At 44.9% G+C, this 22198-nt stretch overlaps 1 protein-coding gene across 1 annotated transcript in view; it reads right to left on the reverse strand.

The window, feature by feature from the left end:
* The window catches only part of PARM1 (prostate androgen-regulated mucin-like protein 1), a 123774-nt gene that overhangs the window by 23392 nt on the left and 78184 nt on the right, over positions 1–22198 (reverse strand). The window contains exon 2 of the mRNA XM_033960788.1: positions 17707–18483. Coding sequence (XP_033816679.1) covers positions 17707–18483 — 777 coding nt within the window. The remainder of the gene's footprint in view (positions 1–17706; positions 18484–22198) is intronic.

The following is a 22198-nucleotide window of genomic DNA, read 5'->3' on the forward strand; positions in this document are numbered from 1 at the left end:
AAGCTAACTGGAAAAAATAAGTTTTTAACACAGTCTTAAAAGCTTTAAAATTCACTTTGGACTGAATATAATTTGGGAATTGATTCCAAAGACTAGGGGCTCCTTTTACTAAGCTGCGATAGTGGTTTTAGTGTGTGCTGAATTGCTGTGCGTGTTTGACCCTAATGCCAGCGTTGAGCTGCTGTTAGTTCTAGCTACGTAGCGTGGGTTTAGCGCGCGCTAAAATGCTGTGTGCGCTAAAAAACGCTATCGCAGCTTAGTAAAAGGAGCCCTAGGTGCCAAATAGAAAAAAGCCTTGTATCGTATAAATTTCCATCTAGTTCTATGAATTGATGGCAGAACAAGTCTATTATCTTGAAAGATCTCAAAGTACATTCTGGAGAATAAGGAATAGTCAATGAGTTCAAGTAACCAGGTTCCATAGTATGGAAAGCTTTATGGGTTAACATTAATATTTCAAATTGAATTCTAAAATGAATCAGTAACAAAAAAAGGGGTGTTACACGATGAAATTTACTCTTATACCCTATTAACTTAATAGCAGCATTTTGTAATGTCTGAAGCCACCTGATGTTAAATTTTGAAAGACCAGCATAGAAAATATTGCAATAGTCAAGTCTTGACATAAAATATGCTTACACTGCTTCTTTGTCTCCTTCATTTGAATCCCTTTTTCCATTTTCTTTTACTTCACATAGCTTCTTTCACCTCACCTTTTAACCATGCCAGCTGTTTGCTTTTGTTCCACCTTTGATATGTGGAATACATCTGGTCTGGGCTTCCAAATTGGTATTTTTAAACACCCATACCCTAGTTAAACTCCTAACTTTTGCAGCTACTCCTTTTACCTCCTTTTAAAAACCATTTTCCTAATTTTTACTAGTTATCCTTTCCATAACTTAAATATTGATACTGTAAATTTGTTAATAACTCAAACTTTGATCACGTTAAGAGCACTATTACCAAGTGGCTCTAACATGGTATAAGAGGTAACAAAGTTCTACACTAGAACTAGATCTAGATCTAAAATAGCTTCCCTGCTTGTCAGTTCCTGAACCAGCTACTCCATGAAACAGTCATTTATTTCATCTAGAAGCTTTACCCCCACCCCCTAGCATTTCCTGATGGGACATTTATAGTGCCAAAATTAGAGTAACTGAAACCAACCCAAAAACATAAGAGAGAAAGAGCAGAGCAGAGAAATATCAGAATATCTATATCAGCCACTGCTCCATATCACAGTTAAATTATATTAATAAACAACAAAACAGAAAATAGAGATAAATCATAAAATATAAATCGGAGGGGAAAAAAAACTTCAGCCAAAATCACCAGCACATCTACTGACCCAAATGGTTTTCACAGATCTATGATTTGTTTGCTTCTTTAGTTTTTGTTAACATTTCATCATTAGTCTGTTCTGGCCTAGTAGATAACTGTATAGTCCTACCAGTGTTCTTGATCTTCATACTTGGAATATCTATCCAATATTCCACATTGGAAATCATACTTGGAATTTCTATCTAAAGATTCCACATTGCTATCTGTTTCATGCTGATTTTTTGTTCTGTTAGACTTAGTTCCTTTAAACATATAGCACCACCACTCCTCCAATTTGATCCACCCTATCATTGAGATATACAGTAATGTGAAAACGTTTTCCCCCCATTATTGCATGTGTCATAGCGAATGGTTCTGATACGAAGATAAGAATAGCCTTACTGGGTCAGACCAATAGTCCATCCAGCACAGTAGTCTGGACTCATGGTAGCCAATCCAGGTCACCAGCACCTGGCATAAACCAAAATAGTAGCAACAAGGGCAAACAAAATGCAAAATTAAACAGAAGGACCCGAGTAAATAGATAAATGAAGTCATAATTTTAAAACTATGCTAAAGAACAAAGTTAGCCTACATCCATATCACTCATGTGAAAAAGTAAATGCCCCTAAACTTAACAAAAGCTTCCTATAATTTGATATCAGTCTTTCACATCACTGTTGAAGAATCTTAGCCCTTCTTCACAGAACTACTTTAACTCAGACATATTTGTAGGTTTTGATTCATCAACTTCCTCAATTCAGGTCCTGCTACACCATCTCAACTGGGTTCAAGGCAGAACTTTGACTAGGCCAATCCAAAACTTTACAATTTTGTTTCTCTTCAGCCACTCAGATCTAGACTTGTTTTTATGTTTTGGGTTATGCAGTAAGACAATGATCCAATTATGCTTCAGCTCACGGACAGATGACTAGGGCATTCGCTTTAAGCACATGGGTTCCTTAAAAAATATCAAATTTTCAAGGTCCTGAGGTAACAAAGCATCCCCACATCATTACACTAACAACATTTTTTGACTGTTGGTATGATGATTCTTACTGTGGAATTCTATATTTGTATTATATCAGCCATAATAGGACCTGTGTTGTCTAAAGAGTTCCATGTTAAGACTTGTCTGCCCATAGAGCATTATCCCTAAAGACTTGGGGATCATCTAGGTATGATTTTTGCAAATGTGTAATAAATATTGATGTTACTCTTGAATTGCAATGATTGATGCCTTGCTACTCTCCTATAAATCCCATTTTTCACTACTTTAATTTTTATTGTGGAGTCATGAACACTGAATTTAACTAAAGCTAGAGAGCTTGCAGTTCTTCTAGGAGATTTTGTGACTTTCTTGAAGTTTCCACTGAGCTCTTGGAGTAATTTTGGCAGGCTGGCCACTCTTCTAAAAGAGTTGAAACAGTGATAAATGTTTCCATTTGGAGATAATGGCTCTCACTGTGGTTTGGTGGCATCCCAGAGCTTTAAAAATAGCTCTGTAACCTTTCTAGACTGATATACAGTGGTGCCTTGCATAAAGAACGCCTCGCACAGCGAACGCTGCACACAACGAACTTCATTTCATGATTCATACAACGAACTTCGTTTCACACAACGAAGTCGCCCGAGCTTCCACGATCGCTGCCGATGTATTGCATCCTTCCGCGCAGGCACTGCAGGCAGTCGTTAGTCACTGCGCTTAACGCGTTTCACATAACGAACTTTTCGCATAACAAACTTGCTCCTGGAACGAATTAAGTTCGTTGTGTGAGGCACCACTGTATTTCAACAACTTTTTTCTCTTCTCTTCTGGAATTTCCTTTGGTCATTACATAGTACTTGTGTATAAAGTTTGTAGTGACTACTTCACTCTCATGGTAAGGTTCAATATACACCTCTTCCTCTGAATCCGCAGTTTCAGTATCCATGGATTCGGTTATTTGCGATTTTTTTTTTTTTTACAAAAAAAACTATTTTCATTTTTTGGCTATTTTTAAGCCGTCCAAGCCTCCCTGGAACCATACCTGGTGGTCTAGCGGTGAAGCAGGGAAGCAGCGATCTCCCTATGCTCCTGCCCCGTGCAGAGTCGTCATCAGAATGGCTGCCGTGAGTTCCCGTTGTAGTCTCGAGGTATTTATGATTAAGAAATGTTTTCTGATCTTCTGGAAGCTTCGAACTATTAAAAGATATTTCGACTTTGCTTCTTTTAGGCTTTTGGTACAGTCTTTAATTCTGTCTGTCCTTGACTATTGTAATACAGAATATTTTTGGCCTAAAGAAATATGACTATATCAGTCCTTTTTATCAGCAATTACATTGGTTACCTTTCGAGACACGCATTCCTTTTAAATTAGGCTGTCTTTGCTTTAAAGCTCTTGTTAGTTACCTATCCTCTCAATTTAACTTTTATAGATCATTAAAAAAACTCATAATAATTTTATGTTTATGTACCCTTCTGTTCAGGCTTGTCGTTACAAGAGATTTTTAAATAAGACATTTACCTTTCAATTAGGGAAAATGAACTCTTGGTTAAGCCCCCTGATCTTTCAATGTATTCTTATAATGTTTTTAGAAATTTTTTAAAAACACATTTGTTTGACAAGTTTGTTACATAACTTTGTTCTTAACCATGTACAGTGGTGCCTCACACAACGAACTTAATTGGTTCCAGGAGCAAGTTTGTTATGCGAAACGTTCGTTATGTGAAACGCGTTTTCCCATAAGAATACATGTAAAAAAAAATAATTCGTTCTGCAGCATAAAATATGCTAAGATGACATAAAAAAAGATAAATTTTTGGTTATTATTTTTATTTAGATACATCTAAAAACATAATTGTTTTTTTAAAACAACACACATTTTTTAAATTTAAAGACAGACTAAGTAGAGTCTAATTTTACAGTGAGAGAGGGCAGAGTCTCAGCGGCAAAAACTGGGACTTAACTGTTCATTTTTTTTTTTTCTACCGTGTTTCCCCGATGATAAGGCAGGGCCATCAAATAAGACAGCCCCCCCTTTTTAGAAAAAAATGTAAAATAAGGCACCCCCCCCGCAAATAAGCCACCCACCGATACCTGCGCTTACCCGAATCGGGTGGTACGGTGGGTGACTCCGTGTGGTCCCTGGCACCCCCGACACGATCGGGGCAAGAGGGAGCTCAAGCCCTCTTGCCCCCCCGACTCCCCGACACGATCGGGGCAAGAGGGAGCCCAAGCCCTCTTGCCCCCCGACTCCCCGACACGATCGGGGCAAGAGGGAGCCCAAGCCCTCTTGCCCCCCCGACTCCCCGACACGATCGGGGCAAGAGGGAGCCCAAGCCCTCTTGCCCCCCGACTCCCCGACACGATCGGGGCAAGAGGGAGCCCAAGCCCTCTTGCCCCCCCCGACTCCCCGACACGATCGGGGCAAGAGGGAGCCCAAGCCCTCTTGCCCCCCCCGACTCCCCGACACGATCGGGGCAAGAGGGAGCCCAAGCCCTCTTGCCCCCCGACTCCCCGACACGATCGGGGCAAGAGGGAGCCCAAGCCCTCTTGCCCCCCCGACCCCCCGACACGATCGGGGCAAGAGGGAGCCCAAGCCCTCTTGCCCCCCCGACTCCCCGACACGATCGGGGCAAGAGGGAGCCCAAGCCCTCTTGCCCCGCCGATTCCCCTACTCCCCGACAATATCGGGCCAGGAGGGAGCCCAAGTCCTCCTGGCCACGGCGACCCCCTAACCCCACCCTGCACTACATTACGGGCAGGAGGGATCCCAGGCCCTCCTGCCCTCGACGCAAACCCCCCCTCCCCCCAACGACCGCCCCCCCCAAGACCCTCCGACCGCCCCCCCAGCCGACCCGCGACCCCCCTGGCCGACCCCCACGACACCCCCAACCCCCTTCCCCGTACCTTTCTGTAGTTGGCCGGACAGACGGGAGCCAACCCCGCCTGTCCGGCAGGCAGCCAACGACGGAATGAGGCCGGATTGGCCCATCCGTCCCAAAGCTCCGCCTACTGGTGGGGCCTAAGGCGCCTGGGCCAATCAGAATAGGCCCGGGAGCCTTAGGTCCCTCCTGGGGGCAGGGCCTGAGGCACATGGTCGGGTTGGGCCCATGTGCCTCAGGCCCCGCCCCCAGGAGGGACCTAAGGCTCCCGGGCCTATTCTGATTGGCCCAGGCGCCTTAGGCCCCACCAGTAGGCGGAGCTTTGGGACGGATGGGCCAATCCGGCCTCATTCCGTCGTTGGCTGCCTGCCGGACAGGCGGGTTTGGCTCCCGTCTGTCCGGCCAACTACAGAAAGGTACGGGGAAGGGGGTTGGGGGTGTCGTGGGGGTCGGCCAGGGGGGTCGCGGGTCGGCTGGGGGGGCGGTCGGAGGTTCTTGGGGGGGCGGTCGTTGGGGGGAGGGGGGGTTTGCGTCGAGGGCAGGAGGGCCTGGGATCCCTCCTGCCCGTAATGTAGTGCAGGGTGGGGTTAGGGGGTCGCCGTGGCCAGGAGGACTTGGGCTCCCTCCTGGCCCGATATTGTCGGGGAGTTGGGGAATCGGCGGGGCAAGAGGGCTTGGGCTCCCTCTTGCCCCGATCGTGTCGGGGAGTCGGGGGGGCAAGAGGGCTTGGGCTCCCTCTTGCCCCGATCGTGTCGGGGAGTCGGGGGGGCAAGAGGGCTTGAGCTCCCTCTTGCCCCGATCGTGTCGGGGAGTCGGGGGGGCAAGAGGGCTTGGGCTCCCTCTTGCCCCGATCGTGTCGGGGAGTCGGGGGGGGGGCAAGAGGGAGCCAGGCGGAGAGAGGGCAGTTAAGCGCAGTGCCTGCGCGGAAGGATGCAGCTCGGGCGACTTCGTTGTGTGAAACGAAGTTCGTTGTACGAATCAAGACATAAAGTTCGTTGTGCGCAGCGTTCGCTGTGCGAGGCGTCCGTTATGCGAGGCACCACTGTATTCTTATCATGGTTTTTTTTTCCTGAACTTAGGTATATTTCACTGATTGTACAGTTCTTCTTCTTTGTGAACTGCCTGGAACTTTTATGGATGGGCAGTATACAAGAATAAAGTTATTATTATTATTAATATATTTTGTTTAAAGATCGGAGACCATTCAGTGTGATGTATATGCAACAGAGGAAATCATGAGGGGGGATAGAATCTTTTTACATCACTGTAATTTGTACCTTGGTAACAGTGTCCCATTGATTATCCTTCTACTAGTCTCTGAGATGCCTATAATATTTACTTTTTCATTTAGTGATTACGGTATATACTCAACTCAACTTATTTTTGAGGTTTCTATCACTTGTATACAGACATTTCAGTGTGTTTTTCCTTTATCTACAAGCTGCTGAGCAGCTGAGAGGGGTAAATTGCAATCTTAATTCTGCTCTCCCCTTAATGGCTCTCAACTTACTCTGACTTTTGTTGTAACCTCTCTATATTGGGATGTCCAAACTTCTTGTTTTCATGGTCACTCTGAACCATACAGGCTTAGTGATTGTCAGCTACTCTTTATTCTCTTTGCAGCTTCATATCATGATTTCTATTTCTAGAGCTTCCCTCCCATTTGGAAAAGGCTTATTTTGTTCTGCAATCATGCACACTATTGAATTTTAACATGCACAAATCAATTTAATGTCTTGTCAATTACTGCGCATTAAGACAACAGCATCAGGGCTGGATTAAGGCCAACCCAAAATGGTGCCTCTCAGCCCTTCTTCCACTGTTTAACCAACAAGACATTAAGACTCAATAAAGTGCTGAGAAAATCATTATTGTATGAAACAAAACATCATCTATATTTTTAATGATTAGAAAAACACAAATCCACGTTGGATAATGGGTGCGGCAGATGGCAGTGAAAGAGCTATGGGCATGATAGATGCAGTGCCCCCTCCCCTTGGTGCCTAAAGCCATGCTTATTTTGCTTAATGGTTAATCCAAGTCTGAACAGCATGCATTAAAATTAGGGCATTCCTAACAAACCAAATTGTATGCTGATGAATGCACATCCCTGGGATGAATGAGCTAGAAGAAAATCAGAGAGAGGAAAAAAAGAGAAAATACCAACACCCCTCCCCCCCAAAAAAAAAATTCATTCTCTGAAAAGAGCTGAATTTAATAAAAAAAACAAAACAGTCATGGTGACAACAAAAGATTTTGCTTTCTTTGAAAAACCACCTTAGGGCAATTCAATGGTACATGCAGAATATTAGCTGGAATGCAATAAAGCTAAGTATAAAAATTTAATAGACCAACTCAGTACTTTGGAGTGGTTTTTTGGTTTCTATAAATGGAGCTATACATGTGTGATATGAAACATTAATGAATGGTGTTGCATGGTGCCAGCACTAAGGCATCATTAAATTTGGATTTTTTTTTCAGTAGACTAGAATCTGTTGTTGGCTTTTTGGCATTCTCACAGGCTATGGGAGAACTTAACCTTTACTCTGAGGAGATAGATATCACAACAGCATTTCCTTGCAAAACCCAGGAACATATAACCTACTTCCCCCACTTAATGCCTTCTGTTACAGCAATACAACAAAACTATGGGATGAACTGATAACAGACCTTTTCTGGCTAGGTTTTCTCAATGAACGTTCAGAGTAAAACTTCTGTACTGCAACTAGAGAAAACTATGCTTAAAAACTAAATGGTGCAATTCAGACATTAAAACAAAATTCAATAATCAAGCACTTATCCTTTTGATACATTGAATGAATTTTTGCTGTTTCTGTGGTTTTATTTATGCATACATATAATGCGCTGAGAATTAAACTCTCTTTGCAAGCACCCAGCCAGCTGCTCATTCTACCCATTTGCATACAGAGAAATACCGCTACAAAACAGATTTATATGGTGGCATTCACTAGTAAAGCCATTGCAGATATTTTTAAAAGTGCTTGAAAGCCAGGGGTATAAATTGTTGTGAATATCAGGTCCAGCATTCATAAAATTATTGGTATTGCTGATATAATAAATAGGCTCTTCCCCTGACTTTATTATTCCAAGGCTATCATTTACCAACAACAAACAAAACAACAAAGGTGACCAATTGGCTACTCCCTAAGGAAGTTCCCGATTGGCTCAGGCGCCTAAGGGAGGAGCCCGAGGTACCTGAGCTAATCAGGGCCTAAGGCCTCAGATGCGTCGCTGGAGTCTTTGGAGCAGGAGAGACTAAGCACCCCTCCTGTTCCCCTACAGGTATGGGTAGAGAACGAGAATGGGGAGGGGGTGTCCGGTAGGTAGCAGGAGGGAGTCGGCATCCCTCCTGCCATTTGTTTTTTTTTTGGGGGGGGGAGTCGGGAATGCGACCGATGGCAGGAGGGAGTGGGAGTCCCTCCTGCCATAATTTTGAAGTAGCAGCAGCAGCAGCGTTGGGCAGCGTCGGGGGGTGGTGGTGCTTTTTGGGGCGGTTGGGGAAAGAGGGGGGAAGGGGCACTTGTTGAGAGGTGGGGGGACTTTTTAAAAATTTTTTTTAAATAGGGCTGATATTTTGCATGTGCCCTGACACAATCGGTTTGAGTCGGGAGTTTGCATGCAAATGATTTGCATCTCCGTGCAAATCATTTGCATGCAAAGAAAATAGTGAATCAATCGCTGTTTTAAAATCGGCCAGGAATCAGCCAACAGCGATTGACTCCACCATCTTTAGTGATTCTGGGCCAAAGCCTGTCAGTTAATTAATGCTCCTACTCACATAGGAGGGCAAACCCTTGACCTTATACTTACCCTTACTCCTTTACCTTTTCCTTTTACCTTTTCTGACCCATATGAGATTCCAATGCTCTGAACAGATCATTTTCTAATTCTTTCCATACTCACAGCTTGTCTGCCCCTTTCTATTGACAAGTGGTTATCTACTTGTATTTCCAGGCCAGCAGACTGTTTCAAATTTTAGAAGGAGCCTTAGATGCCTGGGCCAATCAGAGCCTTAGGACCCTCCCCAGTACATCCTAGGATGCACTGGGAAGGGGAAGGCCTGCTATTCTGAAAAGGCAGGCCTACTGGCCGGAAGGAGTAGGCCTTCCTCTGGCTGGCCTTTGTTGTAAAGGTACGGGGGATGGAGGTTATCAGAGGGGTTGTCGGGAGTGGGGGAGGAAATAGGCATCACTGCTGACGGGTGGAGCAGGGGTTGTTGGGGGCAGGGGGCCCTGGCGGAAGGAGGGAGTGGGCATTTCTCCTACTATCCTTGAATTTAAAGGTACAAAGGGTGTCAGGGGATTATTGGGGATTTGTCAGGGGGAGCAGGGGATTCCAGTAGCAGGAGCGAGTAGTCATCCCTCCGGCTGATCTTGTACAGGGTGTGGGGGGCCGTGTCGCATCAGATGAGGGTGAGTGTCAGTGGGAGGGTGGAACATTTCCCTCTGCTGCTCTCCCTGCCGGTCAATCAGCTGAGCTGGCAGGACTTGGGGAGACCTTCGGCTCAGTTGATTGGGGCAGGGAGAGCAGCTTTGACAGAAGATAGGAGCTGTGCCTAGCGATTGCTCTTCTGAGCAAGCGCCAGGAACAGTTCCTCCGGCTCTTTATCGGCAATTCTCCGCACAAATAACATGCATATAATTTACATGCTATTATGTTGAGAATCGCCTGTAAAATAAAAAATTGCTCCCACTTTGGTAACTACATCAACTGGATTTTACCAGGTAATTTTGAGAATCTAGCCCTAAGTGTTCTTTCTTAATTGCCTATACCACAAAAGTATAGAAAATGGCTATCATTCCCCTCAGACTTTGTGACCACGACATTTATATTTTGGAAATTTACCTTTTTTTGCAGAACATTCCAGATCGATTCCAAGCTGAGTAAATTTAGGGACCCTTTTACTAAGGCTCAGTAGGGTATTGATGCGTAGTAAACAATACTGCAGGTGCACCACACTTGCCTACGGGGAAAAAAAAGATTTACCGCACGGCATTTCAGGCAATAATGCTTACCGTGGCTGTGGGCAGAGACGGTCAGAGAAAGGGGTGTATTGTGGGCGTGCATACCCACCATGCAATGGCACACTATGGTAAAGGTGTGCGATGCTTCTTACCACCAGGTTGGCGCAGGAGCCTTTACCACCTGCAAATAGGCAAGCACTAAGGGCTTTTCAGAAGTGGCACACCTATGAGCCACACCTATGAGCCACCCTTTTTTGACCTATTATAATTTCTGAATTGCTGCATTAATTTTGGCCATAGGCCTTAGTAGAAGGGCCCCTTAGAGTAACTTCATGAACTTTCTAGAACTTTCCATCAATATAAAATTGTAATACAGTATAATTATAGAAATCTTAAGCCCACCAGCTCAGTTCAGTTCCAACTGCCTAAGTGGTAACATGTCTGTATTGTTTTAGATGGCATCCAGAGGCTACAAACATACAGCAGATGTACAATGCCTACAAGGCATATTTTGGCATTCCTGTTGGGGACCTTACTCACATACAAGTACTGCCAAAAAACTCTGGAAGGTACAACAATTTTGTTTCTCATTATGATGGCAGAATTTTCTGCTATAAAATTTCTTAGAATGTTTAATTTTAAAAATTATTTAAATTTTAAAATTTTCAATATTATTTGAAAATATACCATATATGAAATATGTTGTGAGAATCTCATACACATTAGTCATAGGTGAAATAAATTTATTGTTTTCATTACCACAATTTCATTTTGTTCTTCTACAGGATGGTATAGAGCAGTGGTCTCAAACCCAAACCCTCTGCAGGGCCACATTTTAGATTTGCAGGTACTTGGAGGGCCTCAGAAAAAAATAGTTAATGTCTAAAAATAGTTAATGTCTTAAAGAAATGACAATTTTGCATGAGGTAAAACTCTTTATAGTTTATAAATCTTTCCTTTTGGCTAAGTCTTAATAATAATATTGTAATTTGTAGCTAAAGAGACACATGATCAAGAAACTGTTTTATTTTACTTTTGTGATTATGATAAACATACCGAGGGCCTCAAAATAGTACCTGGCAGGCCGCATGTGATCCCCGGGCCACGAGTTTGAGACCACTGGTATAGAGGGAAAAAGAGCCATGAAGTTTGTGATCCCAAGAATTTGGCAGGAACCAACTGACCACTCAAGGAACTGCTGCTTCAGCATGGTGGACCCTTCCAAATGTCGAACTGGCAAGCATGCATCTGCAACCACATATCTGAACATTCCTTCATCCACCGCAACAGTGCTGCATTGCCCTGAGCTCCCCATATTCACTCCCCAGAGAGAGAGCAACTCCCTCAAAAGAGAGCTGCAAGTCAAGAGAGTGAGGGAGACATTGTAGGTCTAGGTTGCAATATCAGTGATGCAGTGGATGAGAGAAACCCATACTATCCATACCAAAAAGACCTCAATAACTTGATCAGAGATCTTGGTCTCACAAAGTCTAATGCTGAGCTTTTAATGTTTAGGCTCAAGCAGTGGAAATTGTTGGATGAAAGTGTGCAAGTCACAGATCAGAGGAAGTGTCACCAAACTTTATCTACCTTCTTTAGCCATCAAGATGGGGTCTGCTTCTGCCAGGGTGCAGGAACAAAGAAAGAGAGGGGATACGATGAAAATGGAGATAAACAGTAAAATAGTGAAGGGACAAGCAGGAACTATAAGGATAGGGGAAATGCTGAAAGGGGATAGATAGGAACACAGAGGGAGCCATACTGAAAGGAGGTAGATGGGTTTACAGAGGGAGGCAATGCTGAAAGAGGCTAGATTGGCACACAGAGGGGGATAATACTGAAATGGAGGGATGATTGGGATACAGATGGGACAATACTGTAAAGGGGAAGAGATGATAGAGACACACAAAGGAAGCAATGCTGAAGGGGGTAGTGCTGAAAAAGGGGAGGTGAAATAAGAGACACAGAGAAGCAATGCTGAAAAAAGGGGAAGATAAAGACATTGAGAAGGCAGATGGTGAACATGGGAGTTAGATAAGAAAAGGGACACAATGAAGATTCTGGAAAAGAGGGATATTGGTGAGATGGGCACACAGAAGGGTGAGGCTGGAAAAGAGGTAGAATGGTGACTCTGATGGACACAGAATGGAAATGCTGGAACAAGGAGAGATTGGGGCTCAGGCTGGATGGAATGGGGAAAAAGAGGGCCAAGCCATAACGAAGGGGCACAAAAAGAGAACAGTCATTGGAAAGAATGAGAGAGTGAAGAGAAGATGAGGAAAGCAGAAACCCAGACAACCAAGGTTGTTTTTTTAATAGCTGTGTTAATAAATGTTTATCATTTGAAAATGGAAATAAGGTGATCTTTTTATTAGACTAATTTTAATACATTTTTGACTAGCTTTAAGAGACCAAAAACCCCTTCCTCAGGTCAGGAGGGTGTTTAAAAATGATTGGCCCCGGGTGATTGGCCCCGGGTGTCAAATATGCTAGGTTTGCCACTGATGGATGAACTCAGAGTTCCAGACCCGGAGCTGCAGCAGTCAGCGCCTACGGTTATCACAGATGCACAGAATGCACCAGTAGAGGTCAGCTCAGGCCACACCAATCACCTTATCTTCTGGTGCGTGCTGTGTAGCAAGCAAAAAGAGCCTCCTTTCTCCTCCAGTCTTTTGCATTGCACTTAGCTAGAAGCCACCAAGGTCCGAGGAGAGAAGGAAAGATTCACGAGGCCAACCGAGATACGGGAGGGACACAGACAGTGCAGGTGCACCAGTCTAATCTAATCTAATCTAAACCTTAGTGTTCTGCTGCATAAGTTAGCCTGAAGTTGGGACAAAATAAAATAATGCCCTCTATCCTAAGATTAAGGCCAACCGATAGGAGGATGTATGAGGAAGTTCCTCATGGTTATCAACTCAAGGGTTGGTCCACTCCACTCAGTATGTTATAGACTCACAACTGAAAGTCTGATATATCATTGCTACAACCTTGACTGCACACAGCAGGCAACTGCCTAGGCCCTCTTTTTTGGCTTCACAAATATGGTAACCCTAACCAGGACAAACTGAGACACCAAAGTCACACACATTATTACAAAGCACACAAAGACCATTACAGTGCACAAAATATTCAAAATGTATCATTATAACAGTTTACAAAAAACAAAACAAAAATCACCTGCAACCTTCAGTAAATTACTGAAGCAAATCCCAGAACCAAAACCAGCAGCCCAACTCCTAACAGAATTCAGGAAGGTTGGGGTTTTTTTCATCCAGGAAGAGGACAAACAGGACTTCTCCAGCAGGGATTGCATGATGACACAGAAGCCCAGCCCAAAACAGACAACACTGGCAGGTAACTCAAAACCTGAGCAACAGTTCAAAGTAGGCAAAGCAAACACTGGAAAACCAGTCAACTGTGGGTTAAACTGGAGAGAACAATGATTTCTGTACAGCATTCCTTCTGACACTTGCAAATAATAAAATGTTTTACAGTCTGCCCCATAATTTATTGCCAAACACTCCCTGCTCTAGCACTTGCACGCACACCAGTCGATCTGAAAGAGTGCTCCCCAGAATGCAAGACCTCTGACATATAAGTTACAGGAAATCATAGCCGAGGCATCTGTAAATAACTGTTTTCAGAAAGGAAACTGCTATTAACAGGGCTGCGCATCACAACACCACAGGGAGTATATCTGAACCATACAGATCTTTAATACTGATGCCGTTTCATCGAACACTCATTCCCCTTCTCACACTTAAAGGAAGGGCACTTCCTTACATTCACCGGGGAATCAGGACTACCACCTGCTGCCCAGTCAAAATGCAAATCTGTAGCAATTCATATTTTTTTTTTCAGGAGCAGATGGGCTACAAAATGACTTGTAAAGGATCAAGCTGGAAAGCACCCTGACAAGCACTGCATAAGAACTCAGAACATTTCAGCAGTAGCTCTCCCTCAGCTACATAACCAGAGGCAGAACTTAATAAAATAAAAATGGAAGTGTGTAGTGCAGTGGTTAGAGCTACAGCCTTGGCACCCTGAGGTTGTGGGTTCAAATCCAGAACTGCTCCTTGTGACCCTGGGCAAGTCACTTAGGGCTAGATTCACTAAGTAAACCGATTGTGTACCGATCGGTTTGCGACCCGATTTCCCTCCGACCCGATTCACTAACCTCTGTCCCGATCATCCTCCGATCCGCGCATGCAAATGAGGGGGAACGACATTCAAATGTAGGCAGGCAGCGATTCACTAAACAAAATGAGAAACACCGACTGGGCTGACCGATCTAAAAATAAGCGACTTCTGAGTTCCAGTCGCTCAGGTCCTTTCCAACTGCCCTGCCTTCTACCGCCCTGCTTCTCTGCTCTCTGCCCCGATCTCCTGCTCTCTCCCCCTGACTTTCCAGCACTCTGCCTCAATCGCCTTCCCCGCAGTGCACACTCGTGGTTTTAAACCACGGGTTTAAAGTGGGCTCGCAAAAGTTAGAAAAGTTAAGAGTTAAAAAAAAAAGGTCGCTGTTGCTATAGAGCAATCCGGGTGCTTGGTTTGAGGCGTGATTCCGATCGCCCTCATTTGCATGATCCATGCCCTTAATCCCCATTGCCCCAGATACATTAGTTAAGAGTGGGAGCCCACCAGGACTGTTAGGGAAAAATTCTTGAGTACCAGAATAATTTGTAATCCACATAAAATTGTAGGATATCCAGAATATAAATTATTAAAAAAAAAAAAAAAGAAGACACACACACACACTTGCAAAGTGGCCTATATACTACATATAACCTGTGCTACTGTTTTACACTTAACTTTGGCTGTTAGCCTATGTCAGTGGTCGGCAAACTGCGGCTCTTTAGCCACTTGAGTGCGGCTCGTGGCTCTGCTAGCTAGAGCAGGAGTGCCCAACCTGCTTCCCTGTCTCATAAAGCGGACGCTGAAGCGCCGGGCCAACCAACCTTCCCCACCCAACATCAATTCTGACGTCGGAGAGGAAGATCTGGGCTAGCCAATCGCTGCCTGGCTGGCCTGGAACTTCCTTTCTGACGTTAGAATTAACATCGGGTGGGGAAGGTTGGTCGGCCCGGCGCTTCAGCATCCTCTTTACGGGGAAGGGAAGCAGGGAGAGCTTCGGCTCTCCGCTCTTCGCCGCTCGGCGGCAGCCTGTTCCCTGATGGCGGTGGCTTAGGGGAGGGAAGGGCGAAAGAAAGAAAGGGAGGGCAGGGAGACAGACAGAAAGAAAGAAGGGAGATGGGAAACAGAAAGACAGGGAAACAGACAGAAAGGGGGCATGGAGAGAGAAAGATAGGGAGACAGACAGAAAGGGGGCATGGAGAGAGAAAGAAAGAAGGGGGCAGGGAGAAAGAAAGAAAAAGTTGGAGGAGGGAATGAGGTCTGGAGGAGAGGAAGCATATAGGAGGCTGAAAGAAGGGAAGAAATATTGGTTGTACAGTCAGAAGAATAAAGTGCAACCAGAGACTCATGAAATTACTAGACAACAAAGGTAGGAAAAATGATTTTATTTTCAATTTAGTGATCAAAATGTGTCCGTTTTGAGAATTTATATCTGCTGTCTATATTTTGCACTATGGCACCCTTTTACTAAACCGCAATAGCGGTTTTTAGCGCAGGGAGCCTATAAGCATCAAGAGCAACGCAGGGCATTTAGCGCAGCTCCCTGCTCTAAAAACCGTTATCGCGGTTTAGTAAAAAGGGAGGGTGTATATTTGTCTATTTTTGTATAGTTGTTACTGAGGTGACATTGCATAAAGTCATCTTCCTTGACCTCTTTGAAAACCCGCAGAATATAAATGATAATTAACATTTTCTATGCGTATAGTGTACTTTGTGTTTTTTAAAATTTTATTGTTGGTAGATCATTTTGACTTGGTCATTTTAAAAGTAGCAACCAGATACAGGAAGTTGCATCAGAAGAGAAGTTTTGGCAGCCACACGCGACTTCATGAAAGCCGGTTCGGGCAGCTGGAAGACATTAAAAAAAAATTGCCACAAAGGTAAGGGGCAGGGAGTGGAGCTGCTGAAAGACATCTAGTAATCCTTGCAGGCTTGACTGTGCAGGGAATTATTTTTGTAAAATCATGTTTTGTTATGTGACTGGCATTATTTAAACTTTAATTTCTATGAATGAATAAAATGAAAATGATATAAAATTGCTTGCTTGATTTTATGCGTGTGCGCTGAAGGGAAGTGGAGAGTAGAGGTCTGCACGGGAACAGGGATCGCGGGAATCCCCCTGAGGTCAACGGGACTCCAATGGGGACCCCTCCCAGGCACACGGGACTTCCACGGGAATGGACCTGGTGTTCCTATCCTGAGGCCTACCTAATTTCCGATATGGGTCCCTCCTTCCCTGCTCCCAATGTTCAGCAGTACTCCTTCTCCCTTCCCTACCTCTCCTGTCACTGCTAGCAGCAATTCACTGTGTGCTTTTAACTTCGGCACACAGCTGCCACTAGCAGTAGTTTAGCCTAGTTTCATTAGGCAGCCTCGGGGCCTTTGCTAGGCCGGCCCGCTTCGATGATGTGATGCGGGCCAGCCTAGCAAAGGCCCCCGAGGCTGCCTGATGAAACCGGGCTAAACTGCTGCTAGCGGCAGCTGTGTGCCGAAGTTAAAAGCACACAGAGCTGCTGCTGCTGGTCTGGGGGCACGGAGACGAGGAAGACACGAGTCCCGGCAGATACACGCAACGCGACAGTAGAAGTCAGCTGACACAGGCACCGGTGCCTCTCTTCCTGCCCTGTGAGCCGCGACACACTTAAAATCTCAAAAAGCACACTAGTGTGCCGCGGCACACAGTTTGCGATACACTGGTCTATTAAGAGAACAGCAACATATTATGGATATTAGTGTGCAAATGAACTACTGCTCCTGCATGCAAGATAAAAATGTTAACATCCTTAGAAAATAATTTGCCTGAAAGTTTTTTAAATAAATATTGAATGAAGAGCATAACGATGGCATTCCAAGTCTTGAATTTTAAGTACTATGAGCAACTGTCCTCAGAAATCAATGGAAATGTAGACTCAAACTTTGCTGAACTTTATGTAAACTTTACAAGGACCATGAAAAATCACAGATAAAATGACCAATTACAATCCCATCAAATCTGAATGCATGACTTCTAGGAGCACAGTCCACTTAAAACTTTGAAAATGATTTACAGAAGGGCCAAAAGCCTGTTTGGTCAGTAGGATAGCCCATTAGTGTAAAACTGGTTCTATGGGCAGGACAGTTTGAGGGAGTGACAGGGAGTACAGCATGACCAAAATTATTCACCACCGTTGGTGAGCAGCGACTTTTTATCTATCCTAGTGACAAAAGAGAGAGGTAGCATGTCCTTTCTCCATCACTCTCATAAAAATAGGTTAAAAAGGCAAAAAAAAAAAAAAAAATGCAAGTACAGCTTTATGTTTGTAAAACTTTTAGCTACCCCCATGTAATCAGAGACTAGAAGGCTTTTACAGGGATGATTTACTTCAAACATTTTACATCACTAACCACTCAACTCACCTGGGCTTAAACCTTTTGAAGGTTCTGATAAGTTTGTATTCTGGCTTTCAGTCATGCTTTTTGTGGATGGTACATTTTTGATGGTTTCCAGAGACATCTTGGAGACTGAAGATGCCTCATCTGGTGTGCCTGTTACTGTAGACACTGGTTTTTTTTTAGTGATGTCCTCTGTGGAAGAGAAGCCTGCAGTTATACTTGCTGCTCCAGATGTGTGAGTGCTAAAGTCATGGGCATTCCCAGCTGTGCTTGACGGAGAAGTAATGTGCACTGTTGAAGCCGTCACTGATGGTGGCCTGGAAGCCTCTGTCCCGTTGGGGTTACTTGCTGGCACTGAGCTGGTGAACGGCATAGGTGTAACAGAACCATTTGGGAAGGCTAAAGCAACTGATGTAATGTCTGTTGAGGTATTCTCTCTTGAAGTTGTCATTAAATTTGACATACTGGTAGTAACATCCGATGGCCCGGATGTTGAAATGGATGATCCCAGTGTTCCTGTTGTGGCACTTGTAGGTGCAGCAGTGAACTCTTTTTTGCTGGAGGATTGGACAGTGCTAGAGCTGGTCTTTCCAGATGTATCAGTAGATGGCAGACCTGTTAACGGTGTCACCATTTCTGTTTTTGGTGTGGTAGCTCCTGCTGTTGACACAGTTGAGTCAGTAGTTCTGTCATCCTCTCTGGGAGATGTTGGCCTGCTGACATATGCTGTGGTCCCTTCTCCTGTAGAACTTGTAATACCAGCTTCTGTCCTTGTTTCATTTGCACTACCTGCACTTAAACCTGAGGAAATGAAACCAAAGGATTAGATATGTACTTTCATAAAAGCATAAACTTAGTAATAAAGTGATCACATCTCAGAAGGACCATTCGATGGGGTAATCTCCAAACTTAATCATATACATGATCGCTTCGGACCATTGACAGTCCATCATTGGTCCTCTGGTATACAATTAATTTTAATACCAGCTTGAAGAATTTATCATCGACGTGTGGCTTGTTAAGTTAAGCTTTTCTCTTTTCTCTTCAATAGCAATAGCACTTATCTTTTGCACATGTAGCCATTCTCAAAGTGCTAAACAGCCTCCGCCATAACGTTATGTCTCCCCAACATTGGCTGCATCAGGGAAGCTAGTCAGTACATGTGCAAAAGATAAGTGCTATTGTTATTGAAGAGAAAAGCTTAAAATAAAGTTCTGTCATAAATTCTATTATAAATTCTTCAAGCTGGTATTAAAATTATTGTATACCAAAGGACCAATGATGAACTGGTAATGATCTGAAGCGATCATGTATATGATTAAGTTTGCAGATTACCCCATCTGATTGACTTCTGAGAAAATATTATTTATTTTAAAAAAATAAAAATACTAGATATATAAATATATATAGAAAACTTTTAAGAGAAGTAGCTTTTTATGTTAAACCTTGAAGACTAGCACTGCCTGATTAAGTATATGCCATGCTCCCAGAATGCTTCTGAACTTTCCAATATTTTAACTAATTACAGGGTCCTTTTACTAAGATGTGTTAACCGATTTAGCGTACTCTAAATGCTAAGGCGCCCATAGAATTTAAGAGCATCTTAGCATTTAGCGCATGCTAAATTAGTTAGTGTGCGCTAAATCAGTTAGTGCACCTTAGTAAAAGGACCCCTACATTTTAAATAGATGAAATACCTAGTTAATTTTGTGGGCTCAAGTATTTAAGTACTGATCTATCCAATTAACTACATATATTAATTGCTCATTAGTTATTGCAAGCTTTAGAAAAATAAAAAGAGAAGCAACCCACCAAAAAAGTCATGCTCCAGCCCCCTTCACTCTGCCCCCCTGTCAGGCACTGCATCCAGTCCCCTTCCCTCCCTTCCCCTCCCCTGTCAGCCTCTGCACCTAGCCCCTTTCCCTCCTCCCCTCCCCTGTCAAGCTCTTCACCTGCAGAATCGGGTTTTTTCTGCTGCAGAGCAGCAACGAGCAGCCCCAGCACTGAGCAGCAACGAGCAATGCCCCAGCCCCCTTCCCTCCCAACCCCTGTCAGGCTCTGGAATCACGTTTCTTCTGCCGCTGAGCCAGTGGCGTACCATGGGGGGGGATATCCGCCCTGGGTGCAGCCTTAGGGGGGGTGCAAAGCTGGCCCAGACCCTATCGCGCTCCCTCCCTCCTTATTGCTGCCCTCCTTACTGTCGTCGCCAAGTCCCTCCCTGCCCCTTACCTTCGTGGCGCTTTCACACCCCCCTTACCTTCGTGGCGCTTTCACACACACCCTCCCCCCAACAGGCCTGGTCCAACAAACCTCCCTGCTCTGTGGCTGGCGCTTCTTCAGCAGCCGTATCGTTGTAGTTGCATATAGCTGCGGTAAAGGTCGTCTCTGACGCAACCGGAAGTTGCATCAGAGATGACCTTTACGACAGACATATGCAACTACAACACTATGGTTGCTGAAGAAGCGCCGGCCACAGGGCAGGGAGGTTTGTCGGACCAGGCCTGTTGGGGGGTGGGGTGGAAGCGCCACAAAGGTAAGGGGCAGGGAGGGAGAAAGGGAGGAAAGGTGGTGTGGAGACTGGAGAGGAAAAGACGCTGAAGGGAAATAGGTAAAACAGAGAGGGGAGAAGGACGCTGAAAGCACATGGGGAAGACAGAGGGGGAGAAGGACGCTGAAAGCACATGAGGAAGACAGAGGGGGGAGAAGGACGCTGAAAGCACATAGGGAAGACAGAGGGGGAAGAAGGACGCTGAAAGCACATAGGGAAGACAGAGTGGGGAGAAGGATGCTGAAAGCACATAGGGAAGACAGAGTGGGGAGAAGGATGCTGAAAGCACATAGGGAAGACAGAGTGGGGAGAAGGATGCTGAAAGCACATAGGGAAGACAGAGTGGGGAGAAGGATGCTGAAAGCACATGGGGAAGACAGAGTGGGGAGAAGGATGCTGACAGCACATGGGGAAGACAGAGTGGGGAGAAGGATGCTGACAGCACATGGGGAAGACAGAGTGGGGAGAAGGATGCTGACAGCACATGGGGAAGACAGAGTGGGGAGAAGGACACTGAAAGGACATGGGGAAGACAGAGGAGGGAGAAGGACGCTGAAAGGAAATGGGGAAGAGAGAGTGGGGAGAAGACGCTGAAGGGAAATGGGGAAGATGCTGGAAGGGAAGAAGACAGAGATGCCAGACTATGGGGGGAGAGGAGGGAAGAAGATAGGTGCCAGACCAATTTGGAAGGGGGGAGAAAGGGAGAGGCACAGTAACAGCAAATGGAAGACGCAGAGAGAAGAGAGACAGTGGATGGAAGGAATTGAATGAGAAGATGAGGAAAGCAGAAACCAGAGACAACAAAAGGTAGAAAAAAATCATTTAAATTCTATTTTGTCATTAGAATATATCAGATTTGAAATATATATCCTGCTAGAGACATAACTGGGGACTGCAAACCCCAGGCAGTGCTTCTTTAGCTTCTAGCTGGCTTAGGGCTTTCTCGGACCAGGGGGCAGTTGCCTTAATTGCACTCCCCTAACACTATTCCTGTCATGTGTGTCTGCAGTATTCTGTTAGCATGATATTTCTGTGTAGCATTCTATAATAATTTGATTTGTTTAGTTTTCTTGATAGTAGAGGGGATATATGTGAAGGGGAGGGGAGACAGGGGTTTTGTTGGTCCTTGCTCTGTATATTTATAAAATGACAACTGTACAGAACATTGTTTCTTTTTATACTTTAATAAAATATGTTCAATATAAAATCATAACTGACACTTGTGCAGATGGGATCAGATGGTTTGCGGGGACTGAGCTTGCGGAGACGGGGCGGAAATGTATTTTTTTAATTTCAGTCTTAGTAGTTTGCCAGTCCAAAAAATAATTATTTTATTTCTGCTGGTCCACGGGTGTAAAAAGGTTGAAAAACACTGCTCTAGAACAGAGTCGGAAGCTGCGGAGGTGCAGGAAGGTCCCCCAATAACTCGTCTGCCAGCTTTGCTCCGGAAGAAGTAAGTTATGTCGGAGGGGGTGGACCCGACAGACGCAGTCATCGCGGGTCCTTGCCGCAACTCCCTGCGTCTGCTGGGTCAACCCCCTCCGACGTATCTTACTTCTTCTGGAACAAAGCCTGGAGTCATTGCGGAACCTTCCAGCACGTGGCCGACAACTCTGCTCCAGAGCTAGTACGTCGGAGTGGGGTGGACTGGCAGCCGGCAGCTACAGTCATCGTGAGAAAGGAGCAGGACTGCTGGCATGAAAGAGTGGTGCAGGGAGAGAAAGGGGGCAGGGTGGTATGGAAGGGTGGTGCTGATGGAATTGATGTACAGGGAAAGGGGAGAGAGACATAAGGGGGAAGGATACTGGATGGAATTGGATCGGAGGGAAAGAAAGGGGGCAGATGCTGATTGAAGAGGGGTGGGTGGAGAGAGAAAGGGCAGACATTGGATGGTAGTGTGGCGGGTAGAGGGGGAGCCTATGCTGGATGGAAGCGCAGATGGGAGAGATAAGGGAGCAAATGCAGGAA

This window comes from Geotrypetes seraphini, chromosome 1 (genome assembly GCF_902459505.1).
Source record: "Geotrypetes seraphini chromosome 1, aGeoSer1.1, whole genome shotgun sequence".
Taxonomy (NCBI): domain Eukaryota; kingdom Metazoa; phylum Chordata; class Amphibia; order Gymnophiona; family Dermophiidae; genus Geotrypetes; species Geotrypetes seraphini.